General features: G+C 46.8%; 1 protein-coding gene across 13 annotated transcripts in view; it reads left to right on the forward strand.

Annotated features, from left to right (window-relative positions):
* The first annotated feature begins 7,474 nt into the window (after positions 1-7,474).
* Positions 7,475-22,620, forward strand: part of LARP1B (La ribonucleoprotein 1B) — a 154,559-nt gene continuing 139,413 nt past the window's right edge. For 6 of the 13 annotated variants that reach the window (XM_010378503.2, XM_030918001.1, XM_030918035.1 and 3 more), the window contains exons 1-2: positions 8,575-9,315; positions 22,157-22,215. In XM_010378503.2, coding sequence (XP_010376805.2) covers positions 8,796-9,315; positions 22,157-22,215 — 579 coding nt within the window. In that variant the 5' untranslated portion in view covers positions 8,575-8,795. The other 7 variants (XM_010378508.2, XM_010378507.2, XM_030918018.1 and 4 more) reach the window with 6 other exon arrangements.

Genomic DNA, 22,620 nt, shown 5'->3' on the forward strand with positions numbered 1-22,620 from the left:
CTTTTGGCAACACCCTCACAGACACACCCAGAACAATACTTGGATTGCAGGATTTTCGTTCTTCAATAAAGTCCAATCAAGTTGACACTCAATATTAACCATCACATATACAATGCCACTATTTATGTATTCTACTGCTGGTAGGCATTTAGGCTATTTCCAGTTTAGGGATAGAAGAGTGATAAAGAATGCTGGGATTTTTCTGTTCATGCATTTTGGTGCACATTACTGTTGGAGCAAAATGGCTGGGTCAGAGATATGTTCATATTCGACTATAGTAAGTACTTCCAGTTTTCCACAATAGCTGTACTAATTTTGGTAGTGTCAGACTTTTTTTTTTTTTTTTTTTTTTTATGTCATCTGGTAAGTTGTAGTGTTTTCTTTCTTTCTTTCTTTCCCTCCCTCCCTCCCTCCCTTCCTTCCTTCCTTTCTTTTTGGAGATGTGAGTCTCCCCCTGTTGCTGTTGCTCAGGCTGGAGTGCAGCGGCTCGATCTCGGCTCACTGCAACTTCTGCCTCCCGGGTTCAAGCGATTCTCCTGCCTCAGCCTCCTGAGTAGCTGGGATTACAGGTGTGTGCCACCATGCCTGGCTAATTTTTGTATTTTTAGTAGAGACGGGGTTTCACCACATTGGTCAGGCTGGTCTCAAACTCCTGACCTCGTAATTTGCTCGCCTCGGCCTCCCAAAGTGCTGGGATTGCAGGCGTGAGACACTGTGCCTGGCCAGGTTGCAGTGTTTTCTCTTTGTGATTTTAACTTACATTTCCCTGCTTTCTTTTCTTTTTCTTTTTCTTTCTTTTTTTTTTTTTTTTTTTGTTTCTGAGACAGAATCTTGCTCTTGCTCTGTCGCCCAGGCTGGAGTGCAGTGGTGTGATCTTGGCTCACTGCAACCTCCACCTCTCGGGTTCAAGCGATTCTCCTGCCTCAGCCTCCCGAATAGCTGGGATTATGGGCACACGCCACCATGCCCGGCTAATTTTTGTATTCTCAGTAGAGACAGGGTTTCACCACGTTAGTTGGGCTGGTCTCAAACTCTCTGACCTGTCGTCTGCCCATCTCAGCCTCCCAAAGTGCTGGGATTACAGGCGTGAGCCACCGAGCCCGGCCCCATTTCCCTGCTTTCTAATGAGGTTAAACATGATCTTGTTTCTTTCTTTCTTCTTTTTCTTTTTTGAGACAGGGTTTCACTTTGTTACCCAGGCTAGAGTGCAGTGGTATGATCGCAGCTAACTGCAGCCTCAATCTCCCAGACTCAAGTGATCCTCCCACCTCAGCCTCCCTTGTGGCTGAGACTGCAGGCATGCCACAATACCGGGTATCCAGGAAAGTGTCAAAGTCTGTAAAATATTTGAAGAGATTTATTCTGAGCCAAATATGAGTGACCATGGCCTGTGACACAACCCTTAGGAGGTCCCGAGAACAGGTGCCCAAGGTGGTAGCGGTGCAGCGTGGTTTTATGCATTTTAGGGAGGCATGAGACATCAAACACACTTAAGAAATACGTTGGTTTCGTCTGGAAAGGCAGGATAACTCCAAGTGGAGTGTGTGGGGGGCTTCCAGGCTATAGGTAAATTTAAACCTTTTCTGGTTGACAATTGGTTGAGTTTGTTTAAAGACCTGGGAAAGTAGCCGGGCATAGTGGCTCATGCCTGTAATACCAGCACTTTGGGAAGCCCGAGCGGGCGGATCACCTGAGGTCAGGAGTTCGAGACTAGCCTGGCCAACATGGTGAACCCCCATCTCTACTAAAAATACGAAAATTAGCCGGGCGTGGTAGAGAGTGCCTGTAATCCCTGCTACTTGGGAGGCTGAGGCAGGAGGATCACTTGAACCCGGGAGGTGTAAGTTGCAATGAGCCATTCAGCCTGGGCAACAAGAGGGAAACTCTTGTCTCAAAAAAAAAAAAAAAAAAAAAAAAAAAAAAAAAAAAAAAAGACCTGGGAAAGAAAGGCATTTTCCTTTCGAAAGAAACAAAATGTTGAAGTTAAAAGATTACGGAGACCAAGGTTCTTTTGAAGCCATATAGTGGCTAGCTTAGAGACAATAGATGACAAATTGTTTCCTATTCAGATCTTTAAAAGGTGCTACACTCTTAGTTAATCTCTTTAGGATTGGGAGGGCCTGGAAGAAAAGATCTAGCTATGTTAATATAGATTCTTTACAGATGCAAATTCCCCACCCCCCCACACACAAAGGACAGCTTTGCAGGGCCATTTCAAAATATGGCAAAGAAAAAAACAAAAAAAAAGGCCGGGCGCAGTGGCTCAAGCCTATAATTCCAGCACTTTGGGAAGCCCAGGCGGGCGGATCACCTGGGGTCACTGAGATTGAAGCCAGCCTGGTTAACACGGTGAAACCCCATCTCAACTAAAAATACAAAAACTAGCCAGGCATGGTGTCGTGCACTTGTAATCCCAAGTACTCAGAAGGCTGAGGGAAAAGAATCGCTTGAACTTGAGAGGCGGAGGTTGCATTGAGCCAAAATCGTGCCACTGCACTCCAGCCTGGGTGACAGGGCAAGACTCCGTCTCATAAATAAATAAATAAATAAATAAATAAATAAATAAATAAATTAAATAAAACAAAATATGGCAAAGAAACATGTTTTGGGCTAAAATATTTTGACTTTCTTCTTTGCTATGCCAGAGTCAGATTGGAAAGTAAGTCACAATATATAGGATTAAATAAAACCCATCTGATAAGAATTTATGATTTGTAGGGCATGAATCCCCAGACCCATTAGATAGGAATTTGGGCAAGATAAAAAAAAAATGAGAGCTTAGTCCTCACTGGCCACTTTTTTTTTTCTTTTTTTTTTAGAGACAGAGTTTCATCATGTTGCCCAGGCTAGTCTCGAACTCCTGGGCTCAGGTCTCCTGGGCTCAATCAGTCCATCAACATTTGTCTCCCAAAGTGCTGGGATTACAGGCTTGAGCTACCGTGCCCAGCCTGTGATTTTCTTTTTATTTTTTGAGGGAGAGTTTCGCTCTGGTCGCCCAGGTTGGAGTGCAATGGTGCAATCTCGGCTCACTGCAACCTCCACCTCCCGGGTACAAGCGATTATCCTGCCTCAGCTTCCCGAGTAGCTGAGATCACAGGCGCCTGCCACCATGTCCGGCTAATTTTTTCTATTTTAGTAGAGATGGGGTTTCACCATGTTGGTCAGGTTGGTTGCGAACTCCTGACCTCAGGTGATCCACTCGCCTCAGCCTCCCAAAGTGGTGGGATTATAGGCGTGAGCCACCACTCCTGGCCGAGCCTATGGTTTTCATATAAACATATGAAGCATTTTGATTCTCTCAGATTTTACACTCAGAATACACTATCTACAGTTAATTGTCAACTTTTTCTCCTACTTAATTAAATTCTAAGAATACTAAGAAGATGAGCTGAGATAGGGTCTTGCTATATTGCCCAGTCTGGTCTCAAACTCCTGAGCTCAAATGATTCTCCTGCCTCAGCCTCTCAAGTAGCTAGGACTACAGGCAGCTGTCACTGTGCCCAGCTTTAGGCAGAAATTTAGAACTTGATCTCTTTATTTCATTTCTCATATCCATTAGATTAGCAATTCCAGTTAATGAGATAATTTCCAAAATGTATCTCAAATCATTCCACTGCCCTACACACTGCCACTTCTTTTTTTTTTTTTTTTGAGACGGAGTCTCGCTCTGTCGCCCGGGCTGGAGTGCAGTGGCCGGATCTCAGCTCACTGCAAGCTCCTCCTCCCAGGTTTACACCATTCTCCTGCCTCAGCCTCCCGAGTAGCTGGGACTACAGACGCCCGCCACCTTGCCCGGCTAGCTTTTTGTATTTTTTAGTAGAGACGAGGTTTCACCGTGTCAGCCAGGATGGTCTCGATCTCCTGACCTCGTGATCCGCCCGTCTCGGCCTCCCAAAGTGCTGGGATTACAGGCTTGAGCCACCACGCCCGGCCCACACTGCCACTTCTTAAGTCCAGACCATCATCATATCGTTCTTAGAATACTACAACTTCATGTTTTTCACATTCTGCATTTTGTCACTGCCCATTCCACTTCATTTTCCATATTGCAGCAACAGGGGTATTAACTCTTAAATCTTTTCAGTGTTTCCCCATTGCTCTGATAGAATTCAAATTCTGTCATAATCCAGAAGCCCCTGCAGGCTTTGCCTTAGGCTCTCTCTCTAACCTCATCTTTTTTTTGAGACAGAGTCTTGCTTCTTCACCCACGCTGGAGTGTGGTGGCATGATCTTGGCTCACCGCAACCTCCCCCTCCTGGGTTCAAGCAATTCTCCTGCCTCAGCCTCCCCAGTAGCTGGGATTACAGGTACCACCACCATGCCCGGCTAATTTTTGTATTTTTAGTAGAGACGGGGTTTTGCCATGTTGGCCAGGCTGGTCTCGAACTCCTGACCTCAAGTGATCTGCCCGCCTTGGTCTCCCAAAGTGCTTGGATTACAGGCTTGAGCCACTACACCCGGCCATTTTCTTTTTTTCTTTTAAGACAGGGTCTCGCTTGAACCTGGGAGGCGGAGGTTGCAGTGAGTTCAGATGGCGCCACTGCACTCCGGCCTGTCTCTGTTTCAAAAAAAAAAAAAAAAAATTAATTAATTAAAAAGTGAAATGGAACTGAATAGACCATGTAAGAATGTCTTCATAGCCGGGCACAGTGGCTCATGCCTGTAATCCCAACACTTTGGGAGGCCCAGGCAGGTGGATCACCTGAGGTCATGAGTTTGAAACCAGTCTGGCCAACATGGTGAAACTACTACTAAACTACTACTACAACATGGTGAAACTACTAAAAACACAAAAAGAAGCTGGGCGTGGTGGCAGGCGCCTGTAATCCCAGCTACTCAGGAGGCTGAGGCAGCAGAATCGCTTGAACCCGGGAGGTGGAGGTTGCAGTGAGCCGAGATCGCACCACTGCACTTCAGCCTGGGTGACACAGTAAGACTCTGTCTCGAAAAAAAAAAAAGAATGTCTTCATGTAGTAAGGGTAAGTACTGTTTTCTGAAACTTTTGGTTAAATTATACATATTAAGTCATTAGATGTGAAAGTCATTGCACTATGCATTTTGCCTCTCTGTGTAAGTTCCTGAAGTGACTAGTTCACCAAATCAGTTACTGGATCATAGTAATCAGTCAGTGAATATTTATAAATTGATTAAAACAAGCTGTGATAAGTATTGAGAAGCTGATTAAAAACTTTTGCTTAATTTCTCTACAGAGTTTCTTTTTCTCTTTCTTCTTTTGTTTGAGACAGGGTTTCGCTGTCACCCAGGCTGGATGCAGTGGCACAATCTCGGCTCACTGTGACCTCTGCCTCCCAGGTTCAAGGGATTCTCCTGCCTCAGCCGCTGAGTAGCTGGAATTACAGGCATGTGCCACCACGCCCGGCTAATTTTTTGTATTTTTAGTAGAGACGGGGTTTCACTATGTTGGTCAGGCTGGTCTCGAACTCTTGACCACAAGTGATCCACCTGCCTTGGCCTACCAAAGTGCTGGGATTACAGGCGTGAGCCACCACGCCAACCCAGAGGGCAGTGTTTTTTTGTTTGTTTTTGAGATGGACTCTCGCCCTGTAGCCCAGGCTGGAGTGGAGTGGTGCCACCTCACTGCAACCTCTGCCTCTCAGGTTCAAGCAATTCTTCTGCCTCAGCCTACTAAGTAGCTGGGACTACAGGCTCACAACACCATGCCCAGTTAAATTTTTGTATTTTTAGTAAAGACAGAGTTTCACCGTGTCGGCCAGGCTAGTCTCGAACTCCTGACCTCGTGATCCGCCAGCCTCGGCCTCCCAAAGTGCTGGGATTATAGGCGTGAGCCACCGCGCCTGGCCGATGGCAGTGTTTTGAACCAAATAATTTGTTCTTCCAGACCAGGTGAATACCCTACTCAAGGGCAGATAATCCGCAGATTGGCTAATGACTTATATAATCTGGCTGGAAAAAATAACTAGGCTCAAGCAGTCTTTTATCCTTGATTTTGAACTAAGAAGCAGAGGAAGAGTCCAGCACGTAGCTGCAGAGGCAGAATGAAGTAACAAGATAAAGGTTAATAACAGCAAATTGGGTCAGTCAGATGAAACTAAAATCAGACAGAAAGCTCAAATTTTGGAATTTTAAGTTTATTATTAAAAGGACCCTTTACAGAGGTGTGAGACTGGGCGTGGTGGTTCACGCCTGTAATCCCAGCACTTTGAGAGGCCAAGGTGGGGGGAGGGGGTGCTGACCTGAGGCCGGGAGTTCGAGACCAGCCTGGCCAACATGGTGAAACACCATCTCTACCAAAAATACAAAAATTAGCCGGGTGTGGTGGTGGGAGCCTGTAATCTCAGCTACTCAGAGGCTAAGGCATGAGAATCCCTTCAACCCGAGAGACAGAGGTTGCAGTGAGCCGTGACTGCGCCACTGCACTCTAGCCTGGGCACAGAGAGACATTACCTCCAAAAAAAAAAAGGAACTCCAGGCGCGGTGGTTCACGCCTGTAATCCCAGCACTTTGGGAAGCCGAGGCGGGTGGATCATTTAAGGTCAGGAGTTCAAGACCAGCCTGGCCAACATGTTGAAACCCCCTCTCGACTAAAAATACAAAAATTAGCCGGGTGGTAGTGGCATGCCTGTAATCTCAGCTACTCAGGAGGCTGAGGCAGGAGAATCTCTTGAGCCTCAGAGGCAGAGGTTGCAGTTGGCCGAGATCACACCACTGTACTCCAGTCTGGGCCAACAGAGTGAGACTCTGTCTCAAACAACCACCACCACCACCAAAAAAAATACAAAGCGATAGGCCGGGCGCGCTGGCTCAAGCCTGTAATCCCAGCACTTTGGGAGGCCGAGACGGGCGGATCACGAGGTCAGGAGATGGAGACCATCCTGGCTAACACGGTGAAACCCCGTCTCTACTAAAAAATAAAAAAAATTAGCGGGGCGTGGTGGCGGGCGCCTGTAGTCCCAGCTACTCGGGAGGCTGAGGCAGGAGAATGGCGTGAACCCGAGAGGCCAGAGGCGGAGCTTGCAGTGAGCTGAGATCGGGCAACTGCACTCCAGCCTGGGCGACAGAGTGAGACTCCGTCTCAAACGAACAAACAAACAAACAGAAAAACAAAGCGCCACTAATAACAGAGCTAGTAAAGATGGCTGGGAATATAGGTGGAAGTACAATCCCCGTTTAATTGCAGCAAGGTTCTCTAGGTTACTTAGGGTCAGGTAAACTGGAGATCACTGACACGGAAAACAAGAAAACCTTTATTGTTCATAGCTGTTATGTATAAATAGGTTATTAGCCTTAGGAAAATCATTTATGCCGAGTACAGCTTTTGAGTAAGCAAAAAGTATTAACGTCGGGTTGAATGTAACTGAAGCGAGACCTATTGGACGTGGGGTGGGGGTTGCAAGCCCATACAAAAGGCGAGCACGGATAATTTATTTAACAAGGCTATGGGGTTGTGGGGCTCGGAAAAAGAAACATCAGCGGCGGAACCTGCTCTCAGCTACCTTGCACCAGAACACAAACAATGACTAAAAAATACAAGCATATGGAACGAGTATCATCTCTAAGTGAATGTGAGTGCCAAGTAGAAAGCTCGTATCCGATTTATTATCGAAACGTCTTTGTACCATTTTAATATCCATTCCAGGAAGAAAAAGCCTATTGGGAATATGGTTAATTTATAATTAAGTGCTGTTTCCCCAAATTAAAGAAACAACAAAAAAATTTTAAAGCCGGCGAAATACTATTTAATTTACTCAGGAACCCTTTAAAACTCTTTTAGTTAGTGGGTGGGAATCTGGGCGGGCAAGCGCACTAAACCGAACGCCTGGGCAAAGGTTTCCTAAACAGTCACCGGGAGGTAACTCCGTTTCATCTCGGACGTGGCTCAAGATTATAGGTGATCGCGGTGCCCGGAGGCGCCAGGAGGCAACTTTCACCGGGGGGAGGCGCCGGACGCCAGGGGGCAAAGCGGCCGGGCCCGGGAGCCCACTTCACTTGGGAGCCGCCCCAGGCAGGGGGTCGACACCGCGTCCCCTCCCTTAGCCTAGCCGCGACCCAGCTTTAGGGCCTAAGGGCAAATCAAGCGCCCGGTCCTCCCGGCGCCATGTGCGCGGCCCGCTCAGGCCCTTGGCCACCGTCGCCGCGGGGGCAGGCCGCGAGCCACAGAGGCCTGATGCGCGCCCCGCCCCTGAGCCCGCAGTAGGGGCGGCCTCAGACCGTGAGCCAGGAGTCGTCCCCTTAGTCCTCCCTCGAACTGGGAGGGCCTCTGGGGCGGGGCAGGCCTTCGGGCCGGGCGGCACCCGGGCGGTCGAATCCGTCAGCTCCCGCGGGTGGCCAGGCGAGGGAAGGAGCCGGTGAGTAGCCACGTCACGCTCCTCAGGGAGACCCCGCCCCGTGCCCTCGGGCCGCCCCTCCTCGCCGTCTCCACGCCTCCGCGGGCAGTTACCGGCTCTGGCTGCTCGCGCCTCCCCAACTCGGGTAAAGCTCCTAGGCCCCTGCGTGCTGCGCCTCCGCGGCTGCCCTGCGCCAGGTGAGAGCTCGCGGCTCCCGGCTGCGGCTCCCGGCGCGTGGTGGCGGGCTCCGGGCGTGCGTCGCGGAGAGGACGGGGCCGGCGGGCGGTTGGCGCTCCGTTCGGTGCGGGGAGGGGCGTCACGCCGGGCGCTGCGCGGCCTCGGCGGGCGGCGGCAGTGGCGGCCACGGCCGCCGGGCTCTCAGATTCTCTGCCCCCAGCTGGAGCCTGTCGGTGTCCGGGCGGAGAGACGGGCAGTCGGGCTCCCTGGCCTCGGGGCCACCCCGGCCGGGGCGGCTGGGGCAGAGGGACGATGTCTGCTCGCGCCCCGGTGCCCGCCGCCCATTCTCGGGAGGATCCGCCCGCGGTGACTGCTGAGAGGGAGTCGCTGTTGGCCGCGGCGAACCGGCCGGCCGAGCAGCCGCCCCCGCCCGAACGTGAGGGCAAAGAGGCGGCGAGGGAGGAGAGGGCCGCGGCCGCCACTAGCGCTGGGGCGCGGGGAGAGCCGTCGCCGGCGCTGGTGCTGGGACGCAGCGTGCCCCAGGCGGCCGTCCCCGTGAGGCCCCTGGCGCTGCACCTGGCGCACAAGGCGCGTGGGCCAGGTGGCCCCTTCGGCGGGGAGCCGCCGCCGCCGCCGCCGTCGCCGCTGCCGCCGTTGCTGCGGGATCCGCCGGCCGAGGACGCCCTGGAAGAGGCGGCAGCTGGCCCTGCGGAAAAGCGGCAGCCGCCGCCGCTGCCGCCTAAGGGAAATCCCTGGACCAAAAAGCCTCCCCAGCACCTGTCCCCAGACACGACAGGTCCACCGCCTCCCCCGCTGGAAACCCTGGAGGCAGGTCTGTGGTTGCTGTGCGTTGGGCACTGGCAGGGTGAGGGCAGGGGCGACTTGCGGGACTTGCCGGCGCGTGGCGGCGGTAGCGGTCGCCGGGCCCGGGTAACGGCAGGCCTCCCTTCCCTGTCAGTCGGATGTAATTTGTTCCAAGGTGTCATTCACTCTGCCTATTTACATACATGGGCATCTGGGAAGGGAGCGGCAGGAAGAGGTGGGACCTCAGGTTCTCCTTGCCTGATGGGGGCACCGAGCGGGTAGCTTGGCGGCGCAGCCCTGCTGGCGCGGTTGCGATTGTGTTTTGTCCCCACGTGTTAGTGACTTGGGAAAGTAGCTAACTTTAGATATTGCAGTGCTTCGTATGGGAAAGTTTTGGTGGATTTTTTTTTTTTTTTTAAAGGATTGAAGCAAGTCAGAGCAAGGGGATTTATTCGTAAGTGGAAGCGCGATTGTAGTCTTTTAGTGTGAAATAATAAGATGAAAATCTCAAGGTTTTCGAAACACTGCTAAGCAGTCATATTAAAAATGAGACTTTAAATGTGGTTTTTAAAGTGCTTTAAGTTATGAGTGTGCTGGAAAATAATTAAATAGGATGGTTGACATGCGAGCGTGGATTGCACATTATGTAAATGGTTTTCTAGCATTGTCAGCTCTCCTTCCCTTTTGAAGAGATAAGATTATGCCACTGTATTTGAAGGCTGGCCAATGCAGTATGGCCCTCGGTGCTTTATTTTGATTATATCAACTGCAACTTAAGAAAGTTAAAATGGGTGGGCGCGGTGGCTCACGCCTGTAATCCCAGCACTTTGGGATGCCGAGGCGGGTGGATCACCTGAGGTCAGGAGTTGGAGACCAGCCTCGCCAACATGGCGAAACCCCATCTCTGCTAGAAATACAAAAATTAGCCAGGCGTGGTGGCGGGCCCTTGTAATCTCAGCTACTCGGGAGACTGAGGCAGGGAGAATTGCTTGAACCCGGGAGGTGGAGGTTGCGCCACTGCACTGCAGCCTGGGCAACAGAGTGAGACTACCTCTCAAAAAAAAAAAAAAGTTAAAATAGAAATAAAAACCACGACAAAAAGCAGTATCTGACCGGGCGCCGTGGCCTGTAATGCCAGCACTTTGGGAGGCTGAGGCGGGTGGATCACCTGAGCTCGGGAGTTCGAGACCAGCCTGACTAACACGGAGAAACCTTGACTCTACTAAAAATACAAATTAACCTGGCGTAGTGGCGCATGCCTGTAATCCCAGCTACTCGGGAGGCTGAGGCAGGAGAATCGCTTGAACCCGGGAGGCGGAGGTTGCGGTGAGCTGAGATGGAGCCACTGCATTCCAGCCTGGGCAACAGGAGCGAAACTCTGTCTCAAAAAAACCCCAAAAAAACAAAAAGACAAAAAACCAGAAAAAACCCTGTATATTCTACTTTCTCAATTAAGTTGTAAATGAGTTGAACTTTTTATATGCAAATGACAGCTGTTTACTTGCAAGTCTTCATTCTTATTTAAAATTAAAGGTTAGCAGTAGAATAGGAAATATTAGAGCATGTTTACTGGCTTGTGAGGATCAAATGCGATGAAGATGTGGTGTAAATGTAAGGCAATTGGCGGTGCGCGGTGGCACACGCCTGTAATCCCAGCACTTTGGGAGGCCGAGGCGGGTGGATCACCTGAGGTCAGGAGTTTGAGACCAGCCTGGCCAGCATGGCGGAAACCCCGTCTCTACTAAAAATACAAAAATTAGCCTGATGTAGTGGTGCGTGCCTGTAATACCAGCTACTCAGGAGGCTGAGGCAGGAGAATCACTTGAACCTGGGAGGCGGAGGTTGCGGTGAGCCAAGACTGAGCCACTGCATTCCATCCTGGGTGACAGAGCAAGACTCCCTCTCAAAAAAAAAAAAAGCGATTGTTACAAGCACCTGTTATGTTATGTTAACATTTCTTCAGAGGAACTCTCCAATAGAGGGAGATAAGTGTTAATTGATTCTCTTGCCTTTGCACAGAAATATTCCTAATTAATTGTTAGTAACTTTTGATACTTGCAGAAAAAACCTTAACAGTTTGCTCCAGATTTAATATTGGCATAATTCCTTCCTCGCTGTAAAGAGCTGTTTGTTTACTCCTGTTACTAACTGAAGAGAGCACTGTTAAGTAAAGACCTCTTAAAGTTTTTATTTTTTTTTTCTTTTTTAAAACCCAGTGGCAAGCACTCTAAAATTGAGCAAAGAAAGAAAACAAGAAAACCCTAGTGAATCATCTTATTTGCTGTTTCACCTCTCTACTTCTAGACTTATAGACAATTGTACATTCAGTGAATTACCAAGTAGGAACCCTTTGTTGATCATAAAACCAGTATTACAGATTTTAAAACTGAAGCCGGCCGGGCGCGGTGGCTCAAGCCTGTAATCCCAGCACTTTGGGAGGCCGAGACGGGCGGATCACGAGGTCAGGAGATCGAGACCATCCTGGCTAACACGTTGAAACCCCGTCTCTACTAAAAAAAACTACAAAAAACTAGCCGGGCGAGGTAGCGGCGCCTGTAGTCCCAGCTACCCTGGAGGCTGAGGCAGGAGAATGGCGTGAACCCGGGAGGCGGAGCTTGCAGTGAGCTGAGATCCGGCCACAGCACTCCAGCCCGGGTGACAGAGCAAGACTCCGTCTCAAAAAAAAAAAAAAAAAAAAAAAAAAAAAAAAAAAAAAAAACTTTGAAGCCATGCATGGTAGTGTGTGCCTATAGTTTTAGCTCTTTGGGAGGCTGAGACCGGAAAAATCGGTTTTGCCCAGGAATTTGAGGCTGTAGTGTCCTATCATAGTGCCTGTGAATAGCCACTGCATTCTAGCCTGAGCAATATAGCAAGACCACATTTAAAATAATAATAATAATAGAACTTTACAAACTGTCAAGGTAAGCCTTGGGAATGTTAATTGCAAATGACCTGTGAAAAATATTTAACAGTTAACCTATTGATGCTTTCATTCTCCAGTCTTCACTGGAGATGAAGAACACTGTGATACTAGTTTTATGGTATGGTTCATGGGAATTTCAGTTTTGCTGTTGTCTTGTGTAGGCAACTCTTTTCTGTCTTTGAATGGAATCCATTCCGCACTGGCAGGAAGACCATCTTTCAGACCTGGAATAGTGTAGTAATAGTGTAGTAACCATGGTCTCTTCTCAACACTGACTCTGCACCTCCCTCCCTCCCTCCCTCCCACCCTTCCTCCCTTCCTTCCTTCCTTCCTTCCTTCCTTCCTTCCTTCCTTCCTTCCTTCCTTCCTTGCTTCCTCAGATGGGGTCTCTCTGTGTTGCCCAGGCTGGTCTTGAACTGCTGGCCTCAAGCAATCCTCCTGCTTCCCAAAGTGCAGGGATTACAGACGTAATCAGGCTTTCTATTTTCTTCAGCAAATTTACAACTTCAGGAGTAAAGAAATAGGACCACACTCTATTTGCATAACTTAGGTAACTTAGATAAAAGAGATTGTAGTGTAGAAATGTACTGTTTTGAGAGACTTGGGTTATAGTGCAGGTATTTGTTACTAACTAGCTAGTTGACTGCTGGCAAGATTTCTGGGCATTATAAATGAATAACATGGATGGACTCATCTCTTCTGGTTCATAATACCAGAGTGCCACTTATAACCTGGCTGCCTTGGCTTCCATTTATTTATTTATTTAATATTATTTAATTTACTTAATACATTTTACTTTAATTTATTTAAATAGGTAGATAGATCGTCAGTCTTGCTCTATTGCAGTGGTGAGATCGTAGCTCACTGCAGCCTTGACCTCCTGAACTCAAGCAATTCCCCTGCCTTGGCATCCCAAGTAGTTGGGATGACAGGCATGCATGTCATTCCATGGAATTAGCTATGCCTGGCTAATGATTTTTGATTTTTTTTTTTTTTTGTATAGACAGAATCCCACTTTGTTGCCCAGGCTGATATTGAGCTCTTGGGGTTAAGATATCCTCCTGCCTTAGCCCCTGCAAAGTGCTGGGGCTACAGGTATAAGCCAGCCTGCCTGGCAACTTTGTATTTACTGTTTTCTCTCTCTCTCTCTTTCTTTTTTTTTTTTTTTTGAGACAGAGTCTCGCTCTGTCGCCCAGGCTGGAGTGCAGTGGTGCGATCTCTGCTCACTGCAAGCTCCGCCTCCCGGGTTCGCGCCATTCTCCTGCCTCAGCCTCCCGAGTAGCTGGGACTGCAGGCGCCCGCCACCATGCCCGGCTAATTTTTTGTATTTTTAGTAGAGACAGGGTTTCACCGTTTTAGCCAGGATGGTCTCAATCTCCTGACCTCGTGATCTACCCGCCTCGGCTTCCCGAAGTGCTGGGATTACAGGCGTGAGCCACCGCGCCTGGCCTTTTTTTTTTTTTTTTGAGACGGAGTTTCATTCTTGTTGCCCAGGCTGGAGTGCAATGGTGTGATCTCGGCTCACCGCAACCTCCACCTCCTGGGTTCCAGTGATTCTTCTGCCTCAGCCTGCCGAGTAGCTGGAATTACAGGCATGCAGCACCATGCCTGGCTGATTTTTATATTTTTAGTAGAGATGGGGTTTCTCCATGTTGGTCAGGCTGGTCTTGACCTCCCGACCTCAGGTAATCCTCCCACCTCCGCCTTCCAAAGTGTTGGGATACAGGTGTGAGCCACCGCGCCCGGCCGGGCTTTCTATTTTCTTTCCTTTTTTTTTTTTTTTTTTTTTTTTTTGAGACAGAGTCTCGCTCTGTCACTCAGGCTGGAGTGCAATGGCACAATCTTGGCTCACTGCAACCCCCCACCTGGTCCCAGGTTTGAGCAGTTCTCCTGTCTCAGCGTCCTGAGTAGCTGGGACTACAGGTGCGCGCAACCATGCCCAGTTAATTCTTTTTTTTTTTGTATTTTTAGTAGAGACGGGGTTTCACCACGCTGGCCAGGCTGGTCTTGAACTCCTGACCTCAATAGATCTGCCTGCCTTGGCCTCCCAAAGTGCTGGGATTACAGGGGTGAGCCACCATGCTTGGTCTTGGGCTTTCTATTTTCTTTTCTTTTTTTTTTTTTTTGAGAGGGAGTCTTGCTCTGCCACCCAGGCTGGAGTGCAGTGGCCGGATCTCAGCTCACTGCAAGCTCCGCCTCCCGGGTTTACGCCATTCTCCTGCCTCAGCCTCCCGAGTAGCTGGGACTACAGGCGCCCGCCACCTCGCCTGGCTAGTTTTTTTTTGTATTTTTTAGTAGAGACGGGGTTTCACCATGTTAGCCAGGATGGTCTTGATCTCCTGACCTCGTGATCCGCCCGTCTCGGCCTCCCAAAGTGCTGGGATTACAGGCTTGAGCCACCGCGCCCGGCCGGGCTTTCTATTTTCTTAAGCAAATTTGCAACTTAAGAAGTAAAGAAATAGGACCAGAGGTTGTTTAAAGTTCACAGTGGGTACCTCTAAATCTATTAGTTATCTATTAGTGATTGTATAATTTATACAATATAGGCCGGGCGCGGTGGCTCAAGCCTGTAATCCCAGCACTTTGGGAGGCCGAGATGGGCGGATCACGAGGTCAGGAGATCGAGACCATCCTGGCTAACACGGTGAAACCCCGTCTCTACTAAAAAAATACAAAAAACCTAGCCAGGCGAGGTGGCGGGCGCCTGTGGTCCCAGTTACTCGGGAGGCTGAGGCGGGAGAATGGCGTAAGCCCGGGAGGCGGAGCTTGCAGTGAGCCAAGATCGCGCCACTGTACTCCAGCCTGGGCGACAGAGCGAGACTCCGTCTCAAAAAATAATAATAATAATAATTTATACAATATAAATTGTATAATTCTACAAAACAGGATACTCTTTGAGAGAGATAATTGTGTTGAAATAACAGGCTTAAATCAGGTCTATCCTGCTCAAACTTGAATTTACTGTCACTCTGTTAATAAGGTAAAGGAATTCCATCCACAAAATTTTGCCAGGAAGTTTCTTACTACAGTTAGAAACATAGGAAACAGATGGGAGAGTATTTCAGGACAGAAATTATGAATCTTCTCTACATTACAACCTGCAGATCTAAGTGAACCAGATTCTTGATGCCTCGGCCCTTGTGAGAGACTTTCTTCCACTTTTAGGATGATTTTGATCATGTGTTGCTGTTTCCAGAAATCCAGATAAGGCACTCTTCAGCCAAAGTTGCTGCCCATCCAAGAGGCCTGCTATCTTGAAATTTAGTCGTGAGACCAGAAGGAACTTCCCTCATCTGTGTCCTGACTTGGCATTAGTTTCATTTTGGATACCTCCTTTTTTTTTTTTTGAGATGGAGCCTCGCTCTTGTCGCCCAAACTGGAGTGCAATGGCTCAGTCTCGGCTCACTGCAACCTCCACCTCGCGTGTTCAAGCGATTCTCCTGCTTCAGCCTTCTGAGTAGCTGGGATTACAGGTGCTTGCCACCATGCCTGCATAATTTTTGTATTTTTAGAAGAGATGGGGTTTCACCATGTTGGCCAGGCTGATCTTGAATTTTGGACCTCAGATGATTGACCCACTCTGGCCTCCCAAAGTGCTGGGATTATAGGTGTGAGCCACTGTGCGCAGCTTTTTTTTTTTTTTTTTTTTTTTTTTTTAAGAGACTGGGTCTCACTTTGTCACCCAGGCTAGAGTTGGAGTACAGTGGTACAGTCATAGCTCACTGCAGCCTATAACTCCTGGGACCAAGGGGCCCTCCTGCCTCAGCCTCTCAAGTAGCTAGGACTACAGGCGTGTGCTACCATGCCTGGCAAATTATTTTATTTTTATTTTTTAAATTTAAAAATAGTGACAGTATCTTGCTATGTTGCCTAGGCTGGTCTCAGAACTCTTGAACTCAAGCTATTTTTATTATTTTTAGAGACAGGGTCTCCCTATGTTGCCCAGGCCTAGTCTTGAACTCTTGGCCTCAAAGGATTCCCCGCCTCAGCCTCCCAAAGTGGTGCTATTACAGGTGTGAGCCTGGCCTTGCAGATTTCTTTTTTTTTCCCTCTTTTAAATAATTTATTTTAAACTTATTATATCATACAGTATGTTTTATACAGACATATAACACCCTAACAAGATAAAACAAAGCCAAAAAAGTTTATCTTATTAGAAAGAAGATACACCATAACTTATTCTCTTCAAACAGTATTGCACTTTAACTTTTCTTTCTTCTTTTTTTTTTTTTTTTGAGACGGAGTCTTGCTGTGTCTCCCGGTCTGGAGTGCAGTGGCACCATCTCAGCTTACTACAAGCTCTGCCTCCCCGATTCACGCCATTCTCCTGCCTCAGCCTCCTGAGTAGCTGGGACTACAAGCGCCTGCCACCACGCCCGGCTAATTTTTTTGTATTTTTAGTAGAGATGGGGTTTCACCGTGTTAGCCAGGATGGTCTCAATCTCCTGACCTCGTGATCCACCCGCCTCAGCCTCCCAAAGTGCTGGGATTACAGGCGTGAGCCACCACGCCCGGCCAACTTTTCTTAATTTGACAAAGCATTCGTGAAACAGCCTGCAGACTAGTTTCAACAGGTAAATAACACCTGTTAGCAGACATGAGTGTCCTAAATTGTTTATAGGTATGAATTTTACAAACTTTACTTATATTGACCATAACAGTGGAGCTGGAGAGTATTGCGCCTTCTCCAAGCTGCCTGGTGAGAACCACCAGTAGTGTGGTGGAACTTAAGGCCCTTTCCAAGGCCATGGCTCTTTGGGCCTGCAGATGGCAGCCCATGCATCTCTCTATGCTTGTGGACTGGTTTGGTGATCCATTGGGTGTCAGGATTTCTTCTGATAGCTTTATGGAATGGATCAATGAGGATAACCTCAAAAAACTTGTATGTGGAATCTTCACCAACCCAGTAAGAATTCAGGACTCTTAGAGCCCCACAGTGGCATCCAGCTCGCTCCTTTGCAACAAACTGAAGACTTTGAGCAAACCTTTAGCTGGTTAACACCAAGATGGACAGGCTTGCTGTGAGTTGCACCCTTAGGAACTGGGTGTTTTCAGCCACCATGGCAAACACGAATCCTATATATAACGTAAACTTGCTTGGCCTTGTAGCCCAGTTGGCGTGCTTTATCAGGCCGAGTGGAGTGGGGAGCCCTATGGAGAGCAGAGATCTGGCAGTACTGCCAGCAACCTCCTCTCAGAAGAAAGCGCATGATATTAGACTGCTTTTCTCCATAGCTCCTGGATTTACTTGTATGCACCCATCTTGGCTTACCTGATGGCTGCCGCTAGACGGAAAGGGCGCAGATTCTTTATTAAAATCACAATATGGGTTTATTAATTCCTTACTTGTAGTTATGGTTGTTTTTTGCCTGTTAAACATCAGCATTCTAGTATAGTTTCCATTCTTTTACTCATAAAAATATGATGTGTAAAAAATACTGATTTCTTTTATTCTTTCTTTTCTTGAACCCTATGTTCATCATCAACCCTCTTTTCTCCTACTATTTGGTTCTTCAACCTTATTTTCTCCTGTTTGGTTCTTAGAAACCTCAAGTAAGCTTACTGTTGTTACCCTAATTAAATACCTTTTTTTTTTTTTTTGAGGGGGACAGAGTCTCCCTACAGGCCAGTGCAGGCTGGAGTGTAACCCAGGCTGGAGTGCAGTGGCCCGACCTCGGCTCACTGCAAGCTCCGCCTCCTTGGTTCACGCCGTTCTACTGCCTCAAGCTCCCGAGTAGCTGGGACAACAGGCACCTACCACCACGCCTGGCTAATTTTTTTGTATTTTTAGCAGAGACAGGGTTTCACTGTGTTACCCAGGATGGTCTCGATCTCCTGACCTCGTGATCCACCTGCTTCGGCTTCCCAAAGTGCTGGGATTACAGGCGTGTAATCCCACGGCCATGAAATACCATTTTAAGTAAGTTATATAGAAAAAAATGCATAAATATATTCTCTTTACAAAAATAAAAAACTTTCATGTCACCTTAAGATAATTCACTGAGGCCGGGCACAGTGGCTCACGCCCGTAATCCCAGCACTTTGGGAGGTAGAGGCTGAGGTGGGTGGATCATGAGGTCAGGAGATCGAGACCATCCTGGCTAACACGGTGAAACCCTGTCTCTACTAAAAATACAAAAAAAGTTAGCTGGACATAGTGGCAGGCACCTGTAGTCTCAGCTATTGGGGAGGCTGAGGCAGGAGAATGGGGTGAACCCGGGAGGTGGAGCTTGCAGTGAGCCAAGATGGCGCCTCTGCGCTCCAACCTGGGTGACAGAGCAAGACTCGGTCTCAAAAGAATTTACTAAATCTAAACTCCTTTTAAAAATTGCTGAGGACCGGTCGGGCGTGGTGGCTCATGCCCTTAATCTGAGCACTTTGGGAGGCTGAAGCAGGCAGATCACCTGAGGTCAGGAGTTCCAGACCAGCCTGGCCAACATGGTGAAACCCCATCTCTACTAAATATACAAAAATCAGCCGAGGGTGGTGGCCAGCACCTGTAATCCCAGCTACTTGGGAGGCTGAGGCTGGAGAATTGCTTAAAAACCTGGGAGGCATAGGTTGCACTGAGCCAAGATGGTGCCATTGCATTTCAGCCTGGCGAGTGAAATTCCATCTCAAAAAAAAAAAAGGCTGAGGATGGCCCGCCGTGGTGGCTCATACCTGTAATCCTAACACTTTGGGAGACCAAGGTGACCAGGGTTTGAGGCCAGGAATTTGAGACCAGCCTGGGCAACATAGTGAAACGCCATCTCAATTAAAAAAAACAAAAAACAACTAAGGAATGGCCCTAAATATAGCTGACATAGTTAATTTAGATATTTACCTATTGATCATCTTGATTTTTTTTCATTTTTGTATTTAGGTGAGGAAACCGAACATTTTTATGCATCTTATATCCATGTGTGCCTTTCTCTAGGGTAGATGCTGAGAAGTAGAATTGGTAGGTTATAGGGCATTTCTTTTAGTTTACAAGTTGCTTTTTATTTATTTCTTTTTTAAATTTTTAAATTCTTATTTTTATTTTTTATTTGTGCTAGGATTACAGGCGTGAGCCACCACGCTGGCCTTTACAAGTTGCTTTTTAAAGTAACTGTACAAATTGATACTCCCACTATTAGAATTTAAGAATTGTCTTTCACTTTTTTTTTTTTTTTTTTTTTTTGAGACAGAGTCTCACTCTGTCACCGAGTCTGGAGTACAGTGTCACTGTGTCGGCTCACTGCAACTTCTGTCTCCTGGGTTCAAGCAGTTCTCCTCCCTCAGCCTCCTGAGTAGCAGGGATTACAGGCGTCCACCACCACGCCTGGCTAGTTTTTATATTTTTAGTAGAGACGGGGTTTCACCATGTTGGCCAGGCTGGTCTGAACTCCTGACCTTAGGTGATCCGCCGACCTCGTCCTCCTAAAGTGCTGGAAGTACAGGTGTGAGCCACCGCGCCCAGCCCTTAACATTTTTAAAAGCACTAATTTTTACTACATTTTCCCTTGAATATGATAAAATTTGAAATATTGATATCATCAGTGCATTTTCTTAATTAAAATTTTGCCAAAAGATTATGGTCGTAAGAATTAAACTGAGTGAAATAGGCTCTGTTATGTTGTAGCTTTTGTTTAAAGTATCCTAGCCCTTAAATATATATTGTTTTCCTTATCTGTTTATGGTTATTTCCTTGTAGGTCTCAGGATTTAAAAATAACATTTTATTATTTATTTGCTTTTATTTTATTTATTTATTTTTTTGAGATGGAGTCTCGCTCTGTTCCTCAGGCTGGAGTGCAGTGGCACGATCTTGGCTCACTGCAACCTCTGCCTCCTGGGTTCAAGCGATTCTCATGCCTCAGCCTCCAGGCGTAGCCCCTGTGCCTGGCTTGTTTCTTACTTAGAAACAAAAAACAGATTTCATCTGTATGAATATACATGTTTTAGGCCGGGTGCAGTGGCTCACGCCTGTAATCCCAGCACTTTGGGAGGCTGAGGCAGGCGGATCACGAGATCAGAGATCCAGATTATCCTGGCTAACAGTGAAGCCCCATCTCTACTAAAAATGTAAAAAGATTAGTCGGGCGTGGTGGCATACGCCTATGGTCCCAGCTACTCAGGAGGCTGAGGCAGGAGAATCGCTTGAACCTGGGAGGTGGAGGTTGTAGTGAGCCAAGATTGCACCACTGTACTCCAGCCTGGGTGACAGAATGAGACTCTGTCTCAAAAAAAAAAAAAAGGATATACATATTTTTTAATGTGAAAAATTTTTTAATTTAAAACAATTTCCTAAATTGGCTTGCTATTTCAGTCTTAGGTATTCTCTAATGACATGCAATGTGATTTCCTCCATGTTAAAACAATGAGAAAATGAAAAATTTCCTTTCTTAGGCTTCTTTTACCTGTAATCTGTATGTATATATAATTTTTTTTTTTTTTTTTTTGAATCAGAGCCTCACTCTGTTGCCTAGGCCGGAGTGCAGTGGTACAATCTCGGCTCACTGCAGCTTTTACCCCTGGATTCAAGTGATTCTCCTGCCTCAGCCTCCCAAGTAGCTGGAATTACAGGTGTGCGCCACCACACCTGGTTGATTTTTGTGTTTTTAGTAGAGATGGGGTTTCATCATTTAGCCCAGGCTGGTTTTGAACTCCTGGCCTCAAGAGATCTGCCTGCCTTGGCCTCCCAAAGCTGTTGGGATTACAGGTGTGAGCCACTGAGCCTGGCCTGTATATGTAAAATATTTAAAACCTGGTGGACTTCTTTCCATGTCAATACATACACGGCTTTGTCTGATTTCTAAAAGTTATATAGTATTTTGTGTGTTAATACGTAGAGGCTATTTAAAAAGGATTATCAACAAAGTTGCACTGAATATCCTATATAGACATCTTTGTACCTTTTTTTGATTCCCGATAATTTCCTGAAAATGGAATTCTTTTATTAAAAGGTTATATACATTTTAGATGACAGATTACCCTTGAAAGATATACCACCTTGGCTGGGCGCAGTGGCTCATGCCTGTAATCCTGGCACTTCGGGAGGCCAAGGTGGGCGGATTACTTGAGGTCAGGAGTTTGAGACTAGCCTGGCTGACATGGTGAAACCCTGTCTCTCCTGAAAATCCAAAAAAGTTAGCCAGGCGTGGTGGCAGGCACCTGTAACCCCAGCTGCTTGGGAGGCTGAGGCAGGAGAAGGGCTTGAACCCAGGAGGGGGAGGTTGCAGTGAGCCAAGGCTGTGCCACTGCACTCCAGCCTGGGTGACAGAGTGAGAAGACTCTGTCTCAAAAAAAAAAAAAGAAAGAAATACTACCTCATACTCTTACCAACAGCATGAGAGAAATAAGAGACTCTGTCTCAAAAAAAAAAAAAAGTTGTATTTGTAATTTTCTCCTGTTACATTCTTTTTTTTTTTTTTTTTTTGACAGAATCTAGCTCTGTCGCCCCAGCTGGAGTGCAGTGGTTTGATCTCGGCTCACTGCAACATCCACCTCCCGGGTTCAAGCGATTCTCCTGCCTCAGCCTTCTGAGTAGCTGAGACTCTGGGCATGTGCCACCATACCTGGCTAATTTTTCTATTTTTAGTAGAGATGGGGTTTCACCATGTTGGCCAGGCTGGTCTCAAACTCTTGACCTCCAGTGATCTGTCCACTTTGGCCTCCCGAAGTGCTGGGATTACAGGTGTGAGCCACCAGGCCCAGCCTATATTCTATTAATGAAAGCATTGTTCTGTTCGTTCAGTGTAACACACTGTTAATATTTCTTTCTTCTTGATTTGGAAACTGAAGACCACCTTGAATCTATGTGTCAAATGGAGTTGATTTTTTGCTAGGAATTTGAGTCTTAGAACTTTGGATTTTATTGGAAATGATGATTATACTGATTTACTGAAATTGACATAATAGTTATTTTGTTAAATTTATTGAATGAAGTAGTTGTAAAAAACAATTCTATATATTTTCTTTAGAGTTCGGTTCCCTCAAAATTATAAAAGCAGGAAAACTCAAGACAAAGAAATCCAACAAGGTATGTTTTCATAGGAAATAGTTCTTAACTGTACTGATTTTTGAAAACTGAGGCTAAGAACTCTTAGGTTATTGTAAGTGTATTTTTGTTTAATTGTACTGTTGGTATTAGATTAAAGTTAATATTATGGAGAATCATAACCTTTATCCAAATCTCTATATATGCCTTTGCTATCATGTATAACTCAGTTTAGTTAATGTCATTAAATAGTGGTGAAAGTTTTATCGTAAAATTAAGCCATTCTTATTGCAAATGTTCTATTGTTTGCAGAAACTTTTAAATTAATTTGGCAGATGCCTGCATATAACTGAATGTAAATGATTATTAAAACTTCTTTCATTTTAGAAAATGTTTTTTTCTGCTTAAAATTTCTAAAACTAATTTGCAGACCTAACACTTATTTGT

Source organism: Rhinopithecus roxellana, chromosome 2, assembly GCF_007565055.1.
Source record: "Rhinopithecus roxellana isolate Shanxi Qingling chromosome 2, ASM756505v1, whole genome shotgun sequence".
Taxonomy (NCBI): Eukaryota; Metazoa; Chordata; class Mammalia; order Primates; family Cercopithecidae; genus Rhinopithecus; species Rhinopithecus roxellana.